Source organism: Urocitellus parryii, chromosome 1 (assembly GCF_045843805.1).
Source record: "Urocitellus parryii isolate mUroPar1 chromosome 1, mUroPar1.hap1, whole genome shotgun sequence".
Taxonomy (NCBI): Eukaryota; Metazoa; Chordata; class Mammalia; order Rodentia; family Sciuridae; genus Urocitellus; species Urocitellus parryii.
Genome location: NC_135531.1, coordinates 62,408,787 through 62,423,713, shown reverse-complemented (window position 1 = coordinate 62,423,713; position 14,927 = coordinate 62,408,787). Strand labels below are relative to the sequence as shown.

General features: G+C 42.9%; 1 protein-coding gene across 1 annotated transcript in view; it reads left to right on the top strand.

The window, feature by feature from the left end:
* The window catches only part of Lhfpl2 (LHFPL tetraspan subfamily member 2), a 148,240-nt gene extending 134,128 nt beyond the window's left edge, over positions 1 to 14,112 (top strand). Inside the window, exon 5 of the mRNA XM_026393290.2 lies at positions 10,203 to 14,112. Within this exon, the coding sequence (XP_026249075.1) occupies positions 10,203 to 10,459 (257 nt within the window). The 3' untranslated portion in view covers positions 10,460 to 14,112. The remainder of the gene's footprint in view (positions 1 to 10,202) is intronic.
* Positions 14,113 to 14,927: the final 815 nt, after the last annotated feature.

The window sequence follows — 14,927 nt, the reverse complement described above, 5'->3', positions numbered from 1 at the left end:
TCTGTTGACAAGATGGCACCTGGATCTTGTAGTAATTATTTAACATTATCTGTACCCAGTGCCCTCAGCAGGCAAGAAGTTTACTTATTGTCTGGAAAATTTCATAGCTTAGTAACAAGTTTTTTAAGAAGTGTCTTTCATTGTGTTATGCTGCATTCTATTTATGTTGGCAGTTTATTTTGAATTACCAAACTGGTGCTATCATAATCCTACATGTCAGGTGAATAATTTTATCAAGAAAATATTTCATAAAGTTCTTCTAGTTGCAGATAAGCAGTTTAACAAGCAGCTCTCACTCTGAATGTGAAATAATGCTTCATCACCAACTGCTGGGAAGGAATAATCTGACTAAATTAGTTTGTCAGAATGCATTTCAACAATTTTGGGGTGAAGCTTAAAAACTGCCAGGGAGGTAACGTGCACATAAACAGCATTGCAGGGAAAGATCTAGGGTGGCCGCGAGGAGCAGCTGCAGCTGAATCTTATAGATTGTGTCGCCACACACCCTGAGGGCACCACATGATTCTTAATTGATAGCCATTAATTTTGAGTAATTATAACAGAAACTTCCTCTGGGAGCCTTGGTTATGGGTCCTTTTATGATAACTATGCTCTGTCATCCAGAGAATTCTATTTAAGCAGTTCTGCCATCCTGTCTCCACCCCCACCCCAGAGAGTATTTTCCTTGTCCGTTATACCATGTAAGTGTTTAGCAGAAAATGCATAACATGCTAATTTCTCTGGGGAGATGGCATAAGGATTAATACAAGTTTTTTTTTTTTTTTAATTATTAACACCTGCAAGTATCAACCAGCTTCTTCCCTTTTTCTCCCTTTTCCCTCAAAATCTTATTAGAAATCTCTAATGTTATGATTAATCCTCTACTGAGCTGACAGGTGGATATAATGTGTTCCACAAAGACAAGCTAGTCATCAGCTGAAAACTCTTTCCATTGCTGGTGGACCCTCTGGCCTCTCATTCCTGATCTGGCTCTTGAAGCAAATTACTAAATGGCAAAGTTGGGTCCTGGTCTAGCTTGTCCATAAATTCTTCAAACTTTTAAAAGGAGATACAGTGACATTTGCAGCTAGACTCCAAGAAAACTGAAAATACTATTTACCTTGGTATTTGCCCAGTAATAGGCTTCTCAGAAAGATGTCCCCATCTTCACACAGATGACTCTCCACCAGCACCCAGAAGGGCACATCTACCATTGCCTTGAAAAATGCTTGTCTTCCACAGCAAAAATGAAGCCAGTGTAATCAGAGATCTCAGAACAAGATGTATTCAATTTAAAGAACTATTTGTTTTTATTCTCAGAACACATCCTTTGTGTTAAAATATTCTTTTAAGAAACAGTGAGAGGTGGTAATGGTTATTTTTGGTGTCTTTTTATTAGCAAAATAAAAAATTTTGACCTCCCAGTTATTAGCTAACCATTTTATTTAAATTTTTTACCCATGAAATACTTTCTAAATTGTATATCATGTGTGTCTTCTGTGTCTACCACAGAGTATAGGGAGCCTACCTGACTTGGTGAATGAGGATCATTGCTGCAAAATGTCTCCAAAATCCCTGCACCTGGGAAGCATACAGTCTACACCATGCTCTCTGGGACAATAACAACCTGATGGCCAATTTGATGGATAGGGAGCCAGGTGTGGTAGGATGTGTGTGTCCTCCACGTTGTCTTTATGGTAGCTGACACTTTGCCTTGAGATATTGTAAAAGAGAAAATGTGCCCACCTGCCAACAGTTGATGCCCCACAGATAGCTTAGGGACATCCAAAATGACTTCCAGCTGTCAGCGCGGAAGATTCATTAATAAAAATTTAGATAGAAAAGAGAAGGAAGCTTATAGTTAAGTGGTAACTGGCTGCATAGGAATGTTGGTTGACTGTGTACACCAGTTGCCAAACCACAGGAGTGATCAGGTGGCCCCAGATATAGTTACCTCACTAAACAGGTTATTCTATTGGAAACAGAAAAACCTATCCCACCCCCCATGGGTCTAGGAATTGTCCTCAGGGCTGTTGAAAGGAGTGGACCTTTTCCTGGGCTGTGGGACAGCCTGCCTGCCCTGCGTGCCTTCCATGCCATTGCTTCCCTGCTGGCCTCCGTCCTCCGCAGGCTCACAGTGCTTCTGAGACCACCGTGCCTCTCATGCCGCTGGCGTGGTCCCCCGCACTCCTTGCTTGCCCGCTCATCCTCTTGCCTTCTCTCCAGCTCTCCCCACACCCTGCTTCCCTCCCAGCAGTACCCTGGCCAGTTCTACCAGTCGGCCTCTAAAACTGCCCTCACCACAGCCAGGCATATGTGGAAACAGTTTTATGACTGAAGTTAGGCTGGTCTCTAGATAAACTGAAAATTTATTACACTTAATCGAATTACTTCCTTTTTCTATGTGCTTCCCAACCAAGAACCATTTTCTGCAGCTAGGAAGGAGGTTTTCAGAGCAGCAGTTAAGCCAGGCCCATGGTTTGGCCCCTACGTGTGTTTCAGCAGTCACAGCGTGGGTGGAGTTCTCCTTGCCCTAATTATCAACCCCTAGGATTCCTGTTATCTACCAAAGCTTTTCTTCCAAATAGTTTGAAAACTTGGCAAGAACTTTCTACAGTGGCTTCACTTATAAATGTACTATAATTGTGTCACTCTAGCTTTTTGTTAATTTATTCAAACAACAAATATTTATTAAGCACATACCACACACCCACCATTGTTCCAGGTAATTGGGACACAAAGAATAGACTGCACCAAGTTCTCTATCCACATGGAATTTACGTTCAAGCTGATAGGGACTGACAGAACCACATAAGTGAATTGTTTGTATGTTAAAAGGTGATGGGAGCTATGGGTAAGAAGGTGTGGCTAGGGCAGAGAGGTGGGTGTGCTGGAGAGTGGTGAGAGGGCGAGCAGGATTTTAAATTAGGTAGTCAGAGTATGATTAACCAGGAGACAATCAAAGCCTTGAAGGAGATAAAGAAACTGGCCATATGAATAATCAGGAGAAAGAGCATTCTGGGCAATAGGAACAGCCCTAATGAAGGCCAGTCAGTGCTGCTGATAGGCTAATGTGGGCTTTATGAGAGAGAAAGCAGTCCAAGATGATCTTAAGGTTTCTGACCTGAGCTGGTGTGAGAACTGAATGCCCACTGGCTGAGATGAGGTCAATAGGGTGAAGAGCAGATGGTAGAAGTTCAGGTTTGAACATAATTTTCAAGTACCTTTTTAAACATCTAAGTGTCGGTCAAGTAGGCAGTTAGATATGCAAATCTGGAGTTCAAAACTGGTGATGGGAATTCAGGAGACAGTAGCATGAGGTAGTATTTAAAGCCACATGATCCCATGTGATCAATATGGGGAATGTAGACATTCAAGAGGACAAAGGACTGCATCCTGGGCACACAGCATCTGGAGACTGGGAAGTGCCGCAGTCTGGCTGGGCACAAAATCATGAGCCACTCAAGCAGGAACAAACTTTATTTCCAAAACTCCCGCGAACACCACGCACTCGGCCTTCTCCCGGGACATCACACCAACTGGCAATCCCTCCTCCAGAAATCCCTCCTACCGCACTTCCCCAACCAATGGGAACTCTCCAGGAGTCACCTTGAGAGCTCCAAAGTAGCAGGCCGAGGTGGACAGCAGGGGTCTAATATCCAATTGAATGCACATCTTAACATAATCATTATCATCTCAATGGCTTGCTAGCCTCACCTTTAAACTAAAAATGCCATGCTGGGCTATGGCTCTTAGCAGGGAAGGTAAGGAAGAACAGCAAAGCTACTGAGAAGGAAAAGCCAGTATGGCTTCCCATCTGGAAGCAGAATACTGGCAGGTGTTCGAAAATCCATGCAGGGTTTACTGTCCTTAGTTTTCCTTTTAACTAATGCATCAGTACTTGTTAAACTTGATGACCAAACCTGACATCCTTAATAAGCTTCAAATGGTTTCCAAGCTGTGTCCCAGAATGGGGTTAGATACAGAAGTCCAGTCACACTCTTGCCTGGCTTGCTGGGTTCAAGTTAGAGAGATGGTCACCTGGATTGAGGGACCCAGAGTGTCCTCTTTGGTATTGTGCTGCAGTGAACTGAGCTGGGTCAATACACTGGGGCTCAGAATTAGCACTGTGACCAGGGTTTCTCATAGCAGTGACATTTGGATGTGTGTGGGGGGTGGTATTTCCAGGTGGATGAGAACCCAGCAGGTTGGCATAAATAGGAGAGCTTTTTCGGGGAATAGTGACATATATTCTTGAGTATCACTAGTCTGAAAGAAACCCGACAGTGTCCTGTGCTTTAACCTTCCCGTGGCTACTCAATGATGTACCCAACAGGACAAGGAACCTGTGAACACTCAGTGGGCTCCTCCAGAATTACTTCCTGAGCATTCCCTCAGCAATCCTTCGGGCCCACACAGTGGTCTGCTGGCATCGCTCTGCAGACACAAGGCGCTTCATGGCTGACTCAGTAGAGGTCCCCAGCACTACAGCTTGCTTCAGCTCCTCCACACGCAGAACAGGTGGCCATATTTTGTTCCCATCCTTAGAAAATTTCCTTTGTAAACTGAGGTCTAGACAGTTGTGATATTTAGTCTGGAAGCCTAAAAAGAGGAAGTAGGGGTACAGCGCCTGAGACTCACTCAGTTATTCCACAGAACAGGACCTGGCTTAGGGAGCTCACTTTCCAGGTGGGAAAAATAACTTGCTTCTGTGTAAATGGAAGATGATCCATAAAGATAGAGCCTCAAGTCCAGTCCTTTGACCAGCAGAGAGTAACGATTGTGTGATTGGTCTGGTGGGAGGAGCAGGTGACAGAAAATCAGGGAAAGGCTATGAGGGCTGTGAGCTTTCCCTCTCTCTCATACATGAGCTGAAGCTGAGACCTAGCTCCCCTTCCTAGCTCCTTGTGCTCTAAGGCTTGAGTGGCCCATCTTCAGACCAAAAGACGTATTGCTCATGGTATTCAACAATGTCTAGCCTTCCCAAACTTGAGGATTGGCAAGACTCTTCAGAGTTCTCTTCCCACTAAAGGGATTTGATTAAAACTTAATCAAACCTGCTATTTGGTTCCGGGTAGTGGTAAGGAAGTTACCTAAGATGATTTGGGGGCTGGTCTTTTCCCAGTCAATGCCGAATGATGAAAGCTGGACTGTGTGGGGGTTTTTGGTGTTAGTGCCCTCTGTTTTGAGCACTGGGGAGGCAGCAGTAGTTCACAGTTCCTACCTACATGAAGACCGAGTAGTCTAATTATTTGAGTTAAACCCAAACCAAATGCTTAGGTTCCACAGAGAGACTGCAAATTCCTGTGTGGGTCACTAAAACTGGGGGGAGTATAATGTGACTAAAATAGCAGAGGACGTGAAAGGGGTCACACTGGGATAGCTGGTGCCCCATAAGGGTGAGCACCATGTAGAGGGTTATCCTGAGGTTATCAAGACTCTCTACCTTGAGGTGGCATCTGAAGGGTAGTCCAAGTGACTAGCCATCCGTTTCTTTTCATTTACTTTTTTTATTCCACCAATAAGGTTGAATCATGCGCTAGGTGACCCCAAGATCAGCAGATGCTGGCATCATCCAGCTGTCTTGGTATAGTGAACTGGGAGGCTTTTGACAAGAGATGTTAGGAGGATATCCCTCCAGGGTAAGGACATAGTACTGTCTAAGACATATCCTGTCAAGCTGAGCCACAGCACAGGCTACCAGCTCTCCAGGTCACTTAGGGTTCTTTTGGTGGTGACCCTGTTGTCCTTGGCTCCCAGCCAGCATTCCTCCCTGCATTGTCCCCCTCCCAGCCCGGCCTGCTGTATCTCAGCCAGGCACCAAGTTGAGGTCTCTGTTAGAGCAGGCTGTGGGCACTTGCTTTCTTATATTGCCTTTTCCAGTACCTCACACCAAACATGCCCAGCCTTGTGACATTTGTTAGGTAGGGCCCAGGGATACTTGCCCAGGGAAGCTGTTCTCAGTCTAAGAACAGTGTAGACCCAGGGTAGGCTGGGCACAGATGAATGGCTGTACGTTCCTCATGACTAAAACACTCAGGGTCACTCCAGGGGGACTGGGCTGCATGCAATAACCATACAAGAGACAGAGATACCTTTTTGGGGGGTTCTTGTGATGGCTCCTCTGACTCTAAGGGTCCGCAGAAAGAGAGCGAGAGAGTGCTGAGCCATTTTTATTGAGGAGAAGGCATTCAAATGAGGCAAGGGGTCAGGTTTCAGGGGTGGAGTCTAGCTTCCTGATGTCAGCTGTCAGCTGGTTGACTGACATCAAGGAAGGTCATACCCAAAGGAGAGCAAGAGAAGGGGACACACAAAGAGCATTTCCGTGGAACATTCTATCCCAAACAGGGCAAAGGCGTAATATTACAAAGGAACAGGTGAGCGTAGCTCAATCCATGGGGTGACAGGCCTATGTCTGAAGACACATTCTGCTACTTTGAGGATGGGGGCAATATCCAGGTCACTATGAAAGTGACTGACAGAGCCTCTCCAAGTATGCGAATTCATTCAGACTGGCTGCCCACACTTCCCTCATCTGGGCTTCCTGAGGGGAAGGTTGAGTGTGCAGTCACCTGAGAGGGCCACCTGAATCACCAGTCATTCTGTAATTCCTTGGTAGAAACAGCTTTATCTAAATACACAGAGAAGTAACATGATTTAAAAAAAAAAAATTATTTTCTTGCTTACCCAAGGGCTGACTGTTTTCTGTCAGTTTGAGTTCCTGCGTTTTCCTGGCACTGGCTGTGTTGATGACAGCTCTGATGAGTGCTGGGAGCAGAGGCCATCTTGGTTGCCCGCCCCAGGCAGCATGTGGTTGCCACACACTGCACATTCCCCAGGGCGATGCACCATAGCCTGATGTTTATCACCCTCCCATGTGGACTTTCCTGTGGGCTTATATTCAAGCTGAGGCTTTTGACAAACTCAAGCATGACACCCTTTTGTTATAAGGTCTCCCTGCTGTCTTCTGTCACTAACTGATTAAGGCTATATAGCAGTATTAAGCTTTTATGATGACTGAAGCACCCAAGGTATCCCATCTGTGCTCCTAGAAAAGGGAACAAAATGCCTAAAGGAGGTCAGTGTCCTGGCTGGGCTCAACAGGCTGTGAAAGTGGATCCAGTGCTATTAGGGGAAGGGCTCTATTATTTTAAACCAGCCTGCTTCCTAACAGGAAGTAGGATCCGAGATGCTGCATTAAGGTATTTCACGTATCCTACAATCAGCCAGAACCTAGCACAGGGTGGCAGAGCTGGGATGATATAGTGAACTCCATGCTTTCTGTCATCTGTCCTTAATATTTTAAAATATATTCATTTTACATTTAAGCCACAGTATAAATGAACTGTGCAATTAATCTTTAATTGGAGCTACAAAATATGAACACTTTGGTCTTTTAATGGGAAAAGCAATACCCTTGCCCAGGGCCTCCACTTAGAACCTCAAGACAGACACTGTCTGAACAAGGGTGCCTTTGAGTCCTGCGCGGGTAGACATCTGATAGAAAACCCAGTGGTGGTGTGTCACCTAGGAGTCTGAGGGAGGAAACTATCAAGATCTCATAGGTGAAGCTTCCTAGGAGACAAAGTGGGATGCAGACAGGATTAACTGGGGCTTGTCCTAGACCTTAGAAATACTTAAGAATCACTTTAAATCGTTTTAGAATTCCTTGCTGAGTAAACTTCTATTCAAATGGAGAACAGTTTATTGTTTCAAAGGTACTAAGTTATAGCCTGATATCCTTCCATCTTCCCAAACTATACCTTTCAAAATATGCCCTCAAAACTAAGCAGATCTGTTTATTATTGATGGTTAGATTTTGCTTGTGCTCACAGATGAGGGAGGTCTGTCAAAGGCTTTAACTTGCAGACTGCTGCTGGTCTATGTTCCAGCTTTGTTATGATTGTAGAAAGTATTCCTTACTGACTTTAAAATTCACAACCAACTTATGAGTTAAAGATGAGGCCATTTTACAGGTGAGGAACGGGGTCAAGAAACTTTTCTTAGATCACCCAGCTCATAGAAGACGGACTGTAGATTCAGACCTTATCTTACTTCAAAGTCAGAGCTCTTAACAGCTGACCCACTCTTAACTTGGCAAGCCTCTGCTGTGACCCATCATAACGCTGTTCTGGTCCCATGCTGACAGGCTTGCACTCTAGGAACTCCCCTGGTGCATGCTTGTAAGGCAGCCTCTGATTTGACTGCCGACACCCACTCCTAGACTGCTGGTTCTGGACTTTCCATAATCCAGAGGATGATCAGTTCACATTGTCTGCCCTGGCCTTGGGAAACTGGCTTCCTTTCATCTCTAACAAACCCTCTCTATGATGTCCCATGCTGCTCTTCTGGTACTCTGTACTTCCCTGACTATAGCCACTGCCTCCCTGGCTCCAGTGTCCAGACCTGTGGAGAAAGCAGTCCAGGGCTGCAGAATCAGAAAGACTTCCTTGTGAACCACCCAGTGAGCACCTTTGGTCCACCTCTCCTAGAAAATCCCATGAGGTCCTCTGAGTTGAACAGCAAGATGAGGTGGGGACATTCAGACTCAAAACCACTGTAGTATTAAACTGCCCAGCTGGGCAAGACGACTTCATCCAAGGATGAAGACAGCTATGAAAATTGTGATCTGTGGCTTGAAACACTGTCCCCAGTCTTCCTTCAAACCTCTACTGCACCTGTAATCCCAGATCCTCACGAGACTGAGGCAGGAGGCTTGCAAGTTTGAGACCAGTCTAGGCAACCTAGTGAGAACTTGATTCAAAATAAAAAGGGCTGGGGTTGAGCTCAGTGGTAGAGCACTGCCTAGTACCCACAAGGTCCCAGGCTCAGTCTCCAGTACTGCAAAGACAACAAAAAAGTCCATACTGCCACAGATCCACTCACGTTCTCTGGGTGAGAAAGTTTCCAAATGACCTAAAAGCTTTGGCATTATGAACCCAGAGAATTTCAGTTAAGGTAGGAAAAGAAAGAGAACTGCAATCTAAGATTTCAATTTACAAAGGTAAAATTGATGTTCCAAGGTCTATGAAAACTAGGACTTTTTGGTTGATTTAGCAATCTTGTGTCATTTTGCAGAGAAGAGTTTTTTTCCTGCCCCACATGATGCAAACAAACAAAAAGGCCTTTAAATAATACTTCAGACCGAAAGTGTTGGGTAAGATTTGGAACCCTTGTTATAAGAGCCTCTGCTAATGAGTGGTGGCCAGTGCCACCACTGAGGGTGAGGGTGAGGCAAGCCAGGCATCCACAAGCACATTTAGAGTAAAAATCTGTACCTTAGTTGCCTCTCCCTAGTCCTAGCTCTGATGAGAACAGGCAGGAAAGGCAGCCTTAAATTGCTACATCCAGTTGTTCAGTGAGCAGTAAAACTGGGAGGAATAGCAAGGTGGATGCTTACTGTGACATGGTGATGGGGTGGTCAATAAAATGGAGGCATAATTTTAGTGTCTACTCAAGGCTAAAAGCATCCAGACAGAAAATTCTTAAGAGGTTTACAATCAAAATCTCTGCTCCGGGCATGCAATTGATTATTGGTAAATACTAACAAACAGATTCCTTGTGGGCTTGTTGGAAGCAGTGACAATCAGGTTATGATCCGGTTTCCTTCAAGGCTCCTGACCCCTGTGTTTAACCAAGGTTGGGATTTGATGATTCTGTGTGAATTCTGTTAGGCCAAGGTTGGCAAACTCTTTTCTGCAAAAAGCCAGATTATAAATATTTTGGGGTTTGTAGGCCATGTGGCCTATAGGAACTACTTAACTCTGCTGTTCCAGCACCAAAGCAGTTACAGGCAGCCCAGAAATGAATGGACGTGTCAATGTTCCATGAAACTTTATTTATAATGCCACATTTGGCTTGAGGGCTTTAGTTTTCCATGTCTGCACTGGAACAAAAGGAAATGTTCACTGTAGTAGTCTTGTGCAAAGACACAGTAACAGACAAGTTAATTTGCTTTTCTAGAAGAAAGTATTAATGAGTCCATGTTCCAACATGTACAAAAGTGGCTGACAATAGTGCTGATAAATTGATACTTCCTGCTCAGGTCAGATGAGTTGCATAAAACCGTCCCTAACACTTTCTATTGAAGAATGGGTGCCATAGCCCAAAGCCAGCAAATCAAGTAACTGTTTCTGCAGATCTGAACCTACTGTAGGTTGGAGCACCAGGGGGCTTAACCTGTTTTCTCTTCTCTCCTGCAGGCCTATTCCTTATCCTCGGTTTGATACTCTACCCTGCTGGCTGGGGTTGCCAGAAAGCCATAGACTACTGTGGACATTATGCATCTGCCTACAGACCTGGAGACTGCTCCTTGGGCTGGGCCTTTTACACCGCCATTGGTGGCACAGTCCTCACCTTCATCTGTGCTGTCTTCTCCGCACAAGCAGAAATTGCAACTTCCAGTGACAAAGTACAAGAAGAAATTGAAGAGGGGAAGAACCTTATCTGCCTCCTTTAGTTTGGAAGAGACATTAATGCCATTTTCTTTCTTGTGTAATGTTGTGAAACAGTCCTCATCCTTTGAATCATGTGGAGAACTAGCCTGTACCTATCAAAGCCACATTCCACAGCCCCAGGCTTTAGCAGGACCAATGACGGGCAAAGTTACTGAACAGGAGGGCTGCAGTGCAAATGACAAGGGATGGAACGTGAAAATAGTCTGAGACCCTGACTGTAGTCAAGGAGTCCTGTCAGACTCCACCTCCCCCAGGGCTCCATGAAGGATAATGATTTGAATCATAAAGGCATCTGAATTTCTGATAAAATGGGAGACTGTTAGCCAGCTTTGCAGGCTGTTTTGAGGCACATTTGTGCCTCAAAGCTGCACACCTGTGAGCATCTGCCTCCACATGCAGTCTAGGGTTGGTGTTTTGGTTTTCTGTGTAGTTCTTTTCAAGGTGTCTCAATTGAAGACTAAAAGGAAGTCTGCAAATTTACTGGGGATAGAATGTGTGCTAAAGGACACAGCAAGACACTGTCTCTTGCTTAGCTGACCAAAAGGAATCAGCAGGGACAGTGTGGAAACTTGCAGTAGAACTTAATTTTAGGCTAAATTCAGGGTAAGGTGGATAAAAAGAACTGTCACTCTCTAAGATTTTAGAAACTTTTGAATAAAGAAAAATTAAGGACCAGTACAATCGTGAGACTAAAACTACAGAACCTTGCCAGTTGAAGACAAATTCTTTCCTCTTCTCAGCAGACAGGCTAGGGCCCAGGCTGGTCCACTCTCCTCTCCCCGCCCCCCATCACAGTTTTCTCCCAGGATTAGGATTGTGCTTTGACTGCCAAAGGAAAACTTAACTCTGTTTCCACCTTCGGAGGACCGTGATCTCCAAACTAGCTGTGGCTCATTTAGATGTTCACTGGGAGGGACCACAAGAATCTCAGCATTTCAAGGAGACATTTTCTGTTTGGTGACCCTTAAAGTTAGCAGCAGAATGGCATTTTTGGCAGAAAAAAGGGAGGTAGTCACAAGAGTTAAGTTTCTGTAGCCACTGGTGTTGATCCTGAAAGCAGATTGAAATAACATTAAATTGCTGCAACCAAAGAGCTGCATCAAAGACTTTGTCCCCAGAAAAACAGAGTAGAAAGTTAATGCAAAAAACACAAACCAAACTAAACTCATCACACCTGCCCACACTTGTTTACAAGAACAATCAAGCACCACTATTAAAAAGGATTCAGGCTTTTCATCTAGTTTCCTTAAATTTCTAATACATTGATTCAGGAAGATTGTAATCGGAATGACCCAAGTAGCCAGAAATGACATGGGAACACTCCTTAGCACCTGAAGGAAGTGGGGTGGACCTGCCAGATTTGAGGAAAGATTGAAAGTGTAGGTCTCTGTGGGTTTCTTAATCTGCTTGCTTGAGGGTGGTTTTGAAATTTTAATAGTCACTAGGCCCCTTTTACTGGCAAGTTATTGTGTGGTACATCAGGTATACAACCCTGACTTAGATTTTTACAGCCTTGCCCTGGTGAATCATGTTAAAGCCTGGTGAATCATGAGTCTGGAACTAAGCCTTGTACAGAATAAATAAGTACTTTATTTATATACAGAATAGGACAACTAAAGTTTTATTACATTTTGTCCTTTGGCCTACACTAGAAACCAACTTATCTAACAGATGAAAGTCTAAGGATCAGAGGAGTGAGGAATATGGAACCAGGTCTTAATTTATGATTTTTAAACCAAAGTTCAAAGTAAGCAAGGTTTAAATCCTATCTTTTTCCCCCCTCAGAGAAGTGTAAACAGAAATCTTCCTAGCAACCTCAGTAAAGGCTCAGGAAACATTAACCATCTCTCCAGCCACATGAAAACAGTCTATGGAAGCCACTGGAGAAGGTGCCTGTCCCTGATTGAATTTACAGTGTTCTCACTAAGGCCCTCTGCTAGCATGTGGGCAATACTTATCATTAAAAGCAATTTCCATCATCAGGCAAATTTTGATAAAAATAATTTTTTTCTTATCATTTTTCTTTACAACAGAGAGAATTTTCTAACACTATTTTTTTTTAAAATCTCAGTCTCCTGCTTTAAAAATCCTAACCCCAGAAGACCCCCTGAACATGTCTATCACATGCTCTTTGACTAAGTGGCAGTGTACCCTTCAATCAACCTGGTAATATTCATAAGTGAAAATGTGATCTCTCATAAAGTCACTTGACAGTGTTTATTTGGTTAATTTGAATGTTATAAAAGACCAAAAATGGCACATGCACAAACAAAACCCTAAGCTACTAAAAACTACCTGAACACTAACTTCCTACAGCAGAGCAGAGGCTGAATTTTCTACCAGAGACAGAGATAGTGGGTCTTCTAAATCTTTAATCCATTAGACTGACTTTGGGATGAAAGGACCATCTAAAAATCAGGCTTTCTATATCAAAACTCTTCTGCATGGCTCTTTTAAAAAACCACTTGTTGACCCACTCACGTTTTTCTAATAAGTAGGACCATTACTACTAAAAGGAAAGTATAATTTATTTTGCCTGCATTTGTGCTTAAAAGTTCTATCGTGGGCTGGGCTTCTCAATGAACTCTAAGGCAGAAGTATTTGCCTTGGGGTTTGTGGATTCTTTAAACCTGTGTGCTAATTCAACAATGTTACATTAATTGTGTAAGGGTTTTTGTATAGTTTTCAAACATCTGTGGTGTAATGATCTTTGTTAAACATGTATTCTGTAAAGTGCCATAGTCTTTTTTATGTGTAGCATATTTAAAAAGTATATATATATATATATATTTTATACATACACAAGTTTGTGTGAAAGATGTGCAATAACAAAGGTGTATGTATGTTTTGTTTTTTTGGAAACTGGACAGGAGTCAAAACAGGGATGTTTCTGTTTTGGCAAAGGAGAGTTACACATTTTTGCCTTCATGGCCAAGTCATTAACCCCTAACAATTTTAATGCTACACGAATCTTATGTGAAGAAAAGACTGGCATGAAATCATTTTCTCCTGGGTCTAAATTAAAATAATCACTATATTTATATGAAAGTGAAGCCAGCAAGCCAGGCCCAGTTAGTGCTAGTCTTTCATGTGAAATGTGAAGCTGCCATATTGCCTTTCCTGTTAGTGTGATAACTAGTAGCTGGTACATAATCACTAAGGAGCTATTTCTTAATGTGCTTTTATAGACCATGTTAATGCTAGACCACTATTTAAGGGCTAATCTCACACCTTCTTAGCCATAAGAGTCTGGCTTAGAACAGACCTCTCTGTGCAATAACACGTGGCCACTGGGAATCCCTGGCCTACATCTGTGTGTGGGTAGCAATGACTCCCAAGGGCCAAAAGAGTTAAAGGGATGACTGGGATTTCTTCTGAGACTGTGGTGAAACTCCTTCCAAGGCTGAGGGGGTCCTTAGGTGCTTTGGAGGAACTTGGCACCACTTGATATTCAATAGCCACTTGAGCCAAATATAAAATTGTATTTACAGCTGATGGACTCAATTTGAGCCTTCAAATTTGTGGTTATCCTACTATATTGTAAAGTAATACTTTGTTTGTCTAGCATTGATTAGGTTCCTGTGCATATGTATTTTCACAATGTGCTCCCCTGCCCTCCTCAGAATTGAAATTAAAACAAGATTTTGCAAACTCATTCTTTCAAGTCTAAGTATATTGGCTTCAATATGATGTGTGTAATTTAATCAAAATCTATTTTAAACACTAACATAATATTTCTGATAGAAAAAAGACATTCAAGTATTTTCAGTTATTCTGTTACTAATATCCCTACCACAGGTTGTCTTTAACTTCAAGATAAGTATATGTTTCTTCCCTAGAGAAGCATCAATATAATTTTAAATAGGAAAAAAAACTCTCATGTACTACACAAACACCTTAAAGTAAAGCTATGAGAAAAATGCTTCTAAATATTTCTTTACATTTGTGACAAAAAGTTAATGGAAGCCACATTCTCCTCTTTCAACAAAAGTACCAACCATATGGAGTCATCCCAAATCCACGCTTCCTGAACATAATCCTGCCTAAGAGGCCTCACCCGGAATAGTTTGATTTCTAATTTATAAATTTAATGATACTAAATACTTTTTTCATAAACATATTCAATTATCCATATACCAAGAAGCACTTACTATTTGATAAACAAAAATGGCTATTTCTTTCCCTGGCCTAGGGCTTGTGACAGCTGAAAGTACATTTATGCTTCGGTTTCTAAACATACATGTCAGGTGCCAGGTTTCTAATAGAGATCATAATTAGAAGCTGGCAAAGTCATCCTCCTTAGTAAGTTTTCCAAGCAAATCATGATCTGAATAACCCAAGCAAAACTGGGAGGGTTTTTTTTTTGATGCTTTCTCAAAAGTTAATCCTCAAACAGAAAAGACCCTGACTTATATTTCAGCAGAGGCTGAGGAATCCTCCCATGTGCTTTCTTTCCATCCTTAGTTTTTA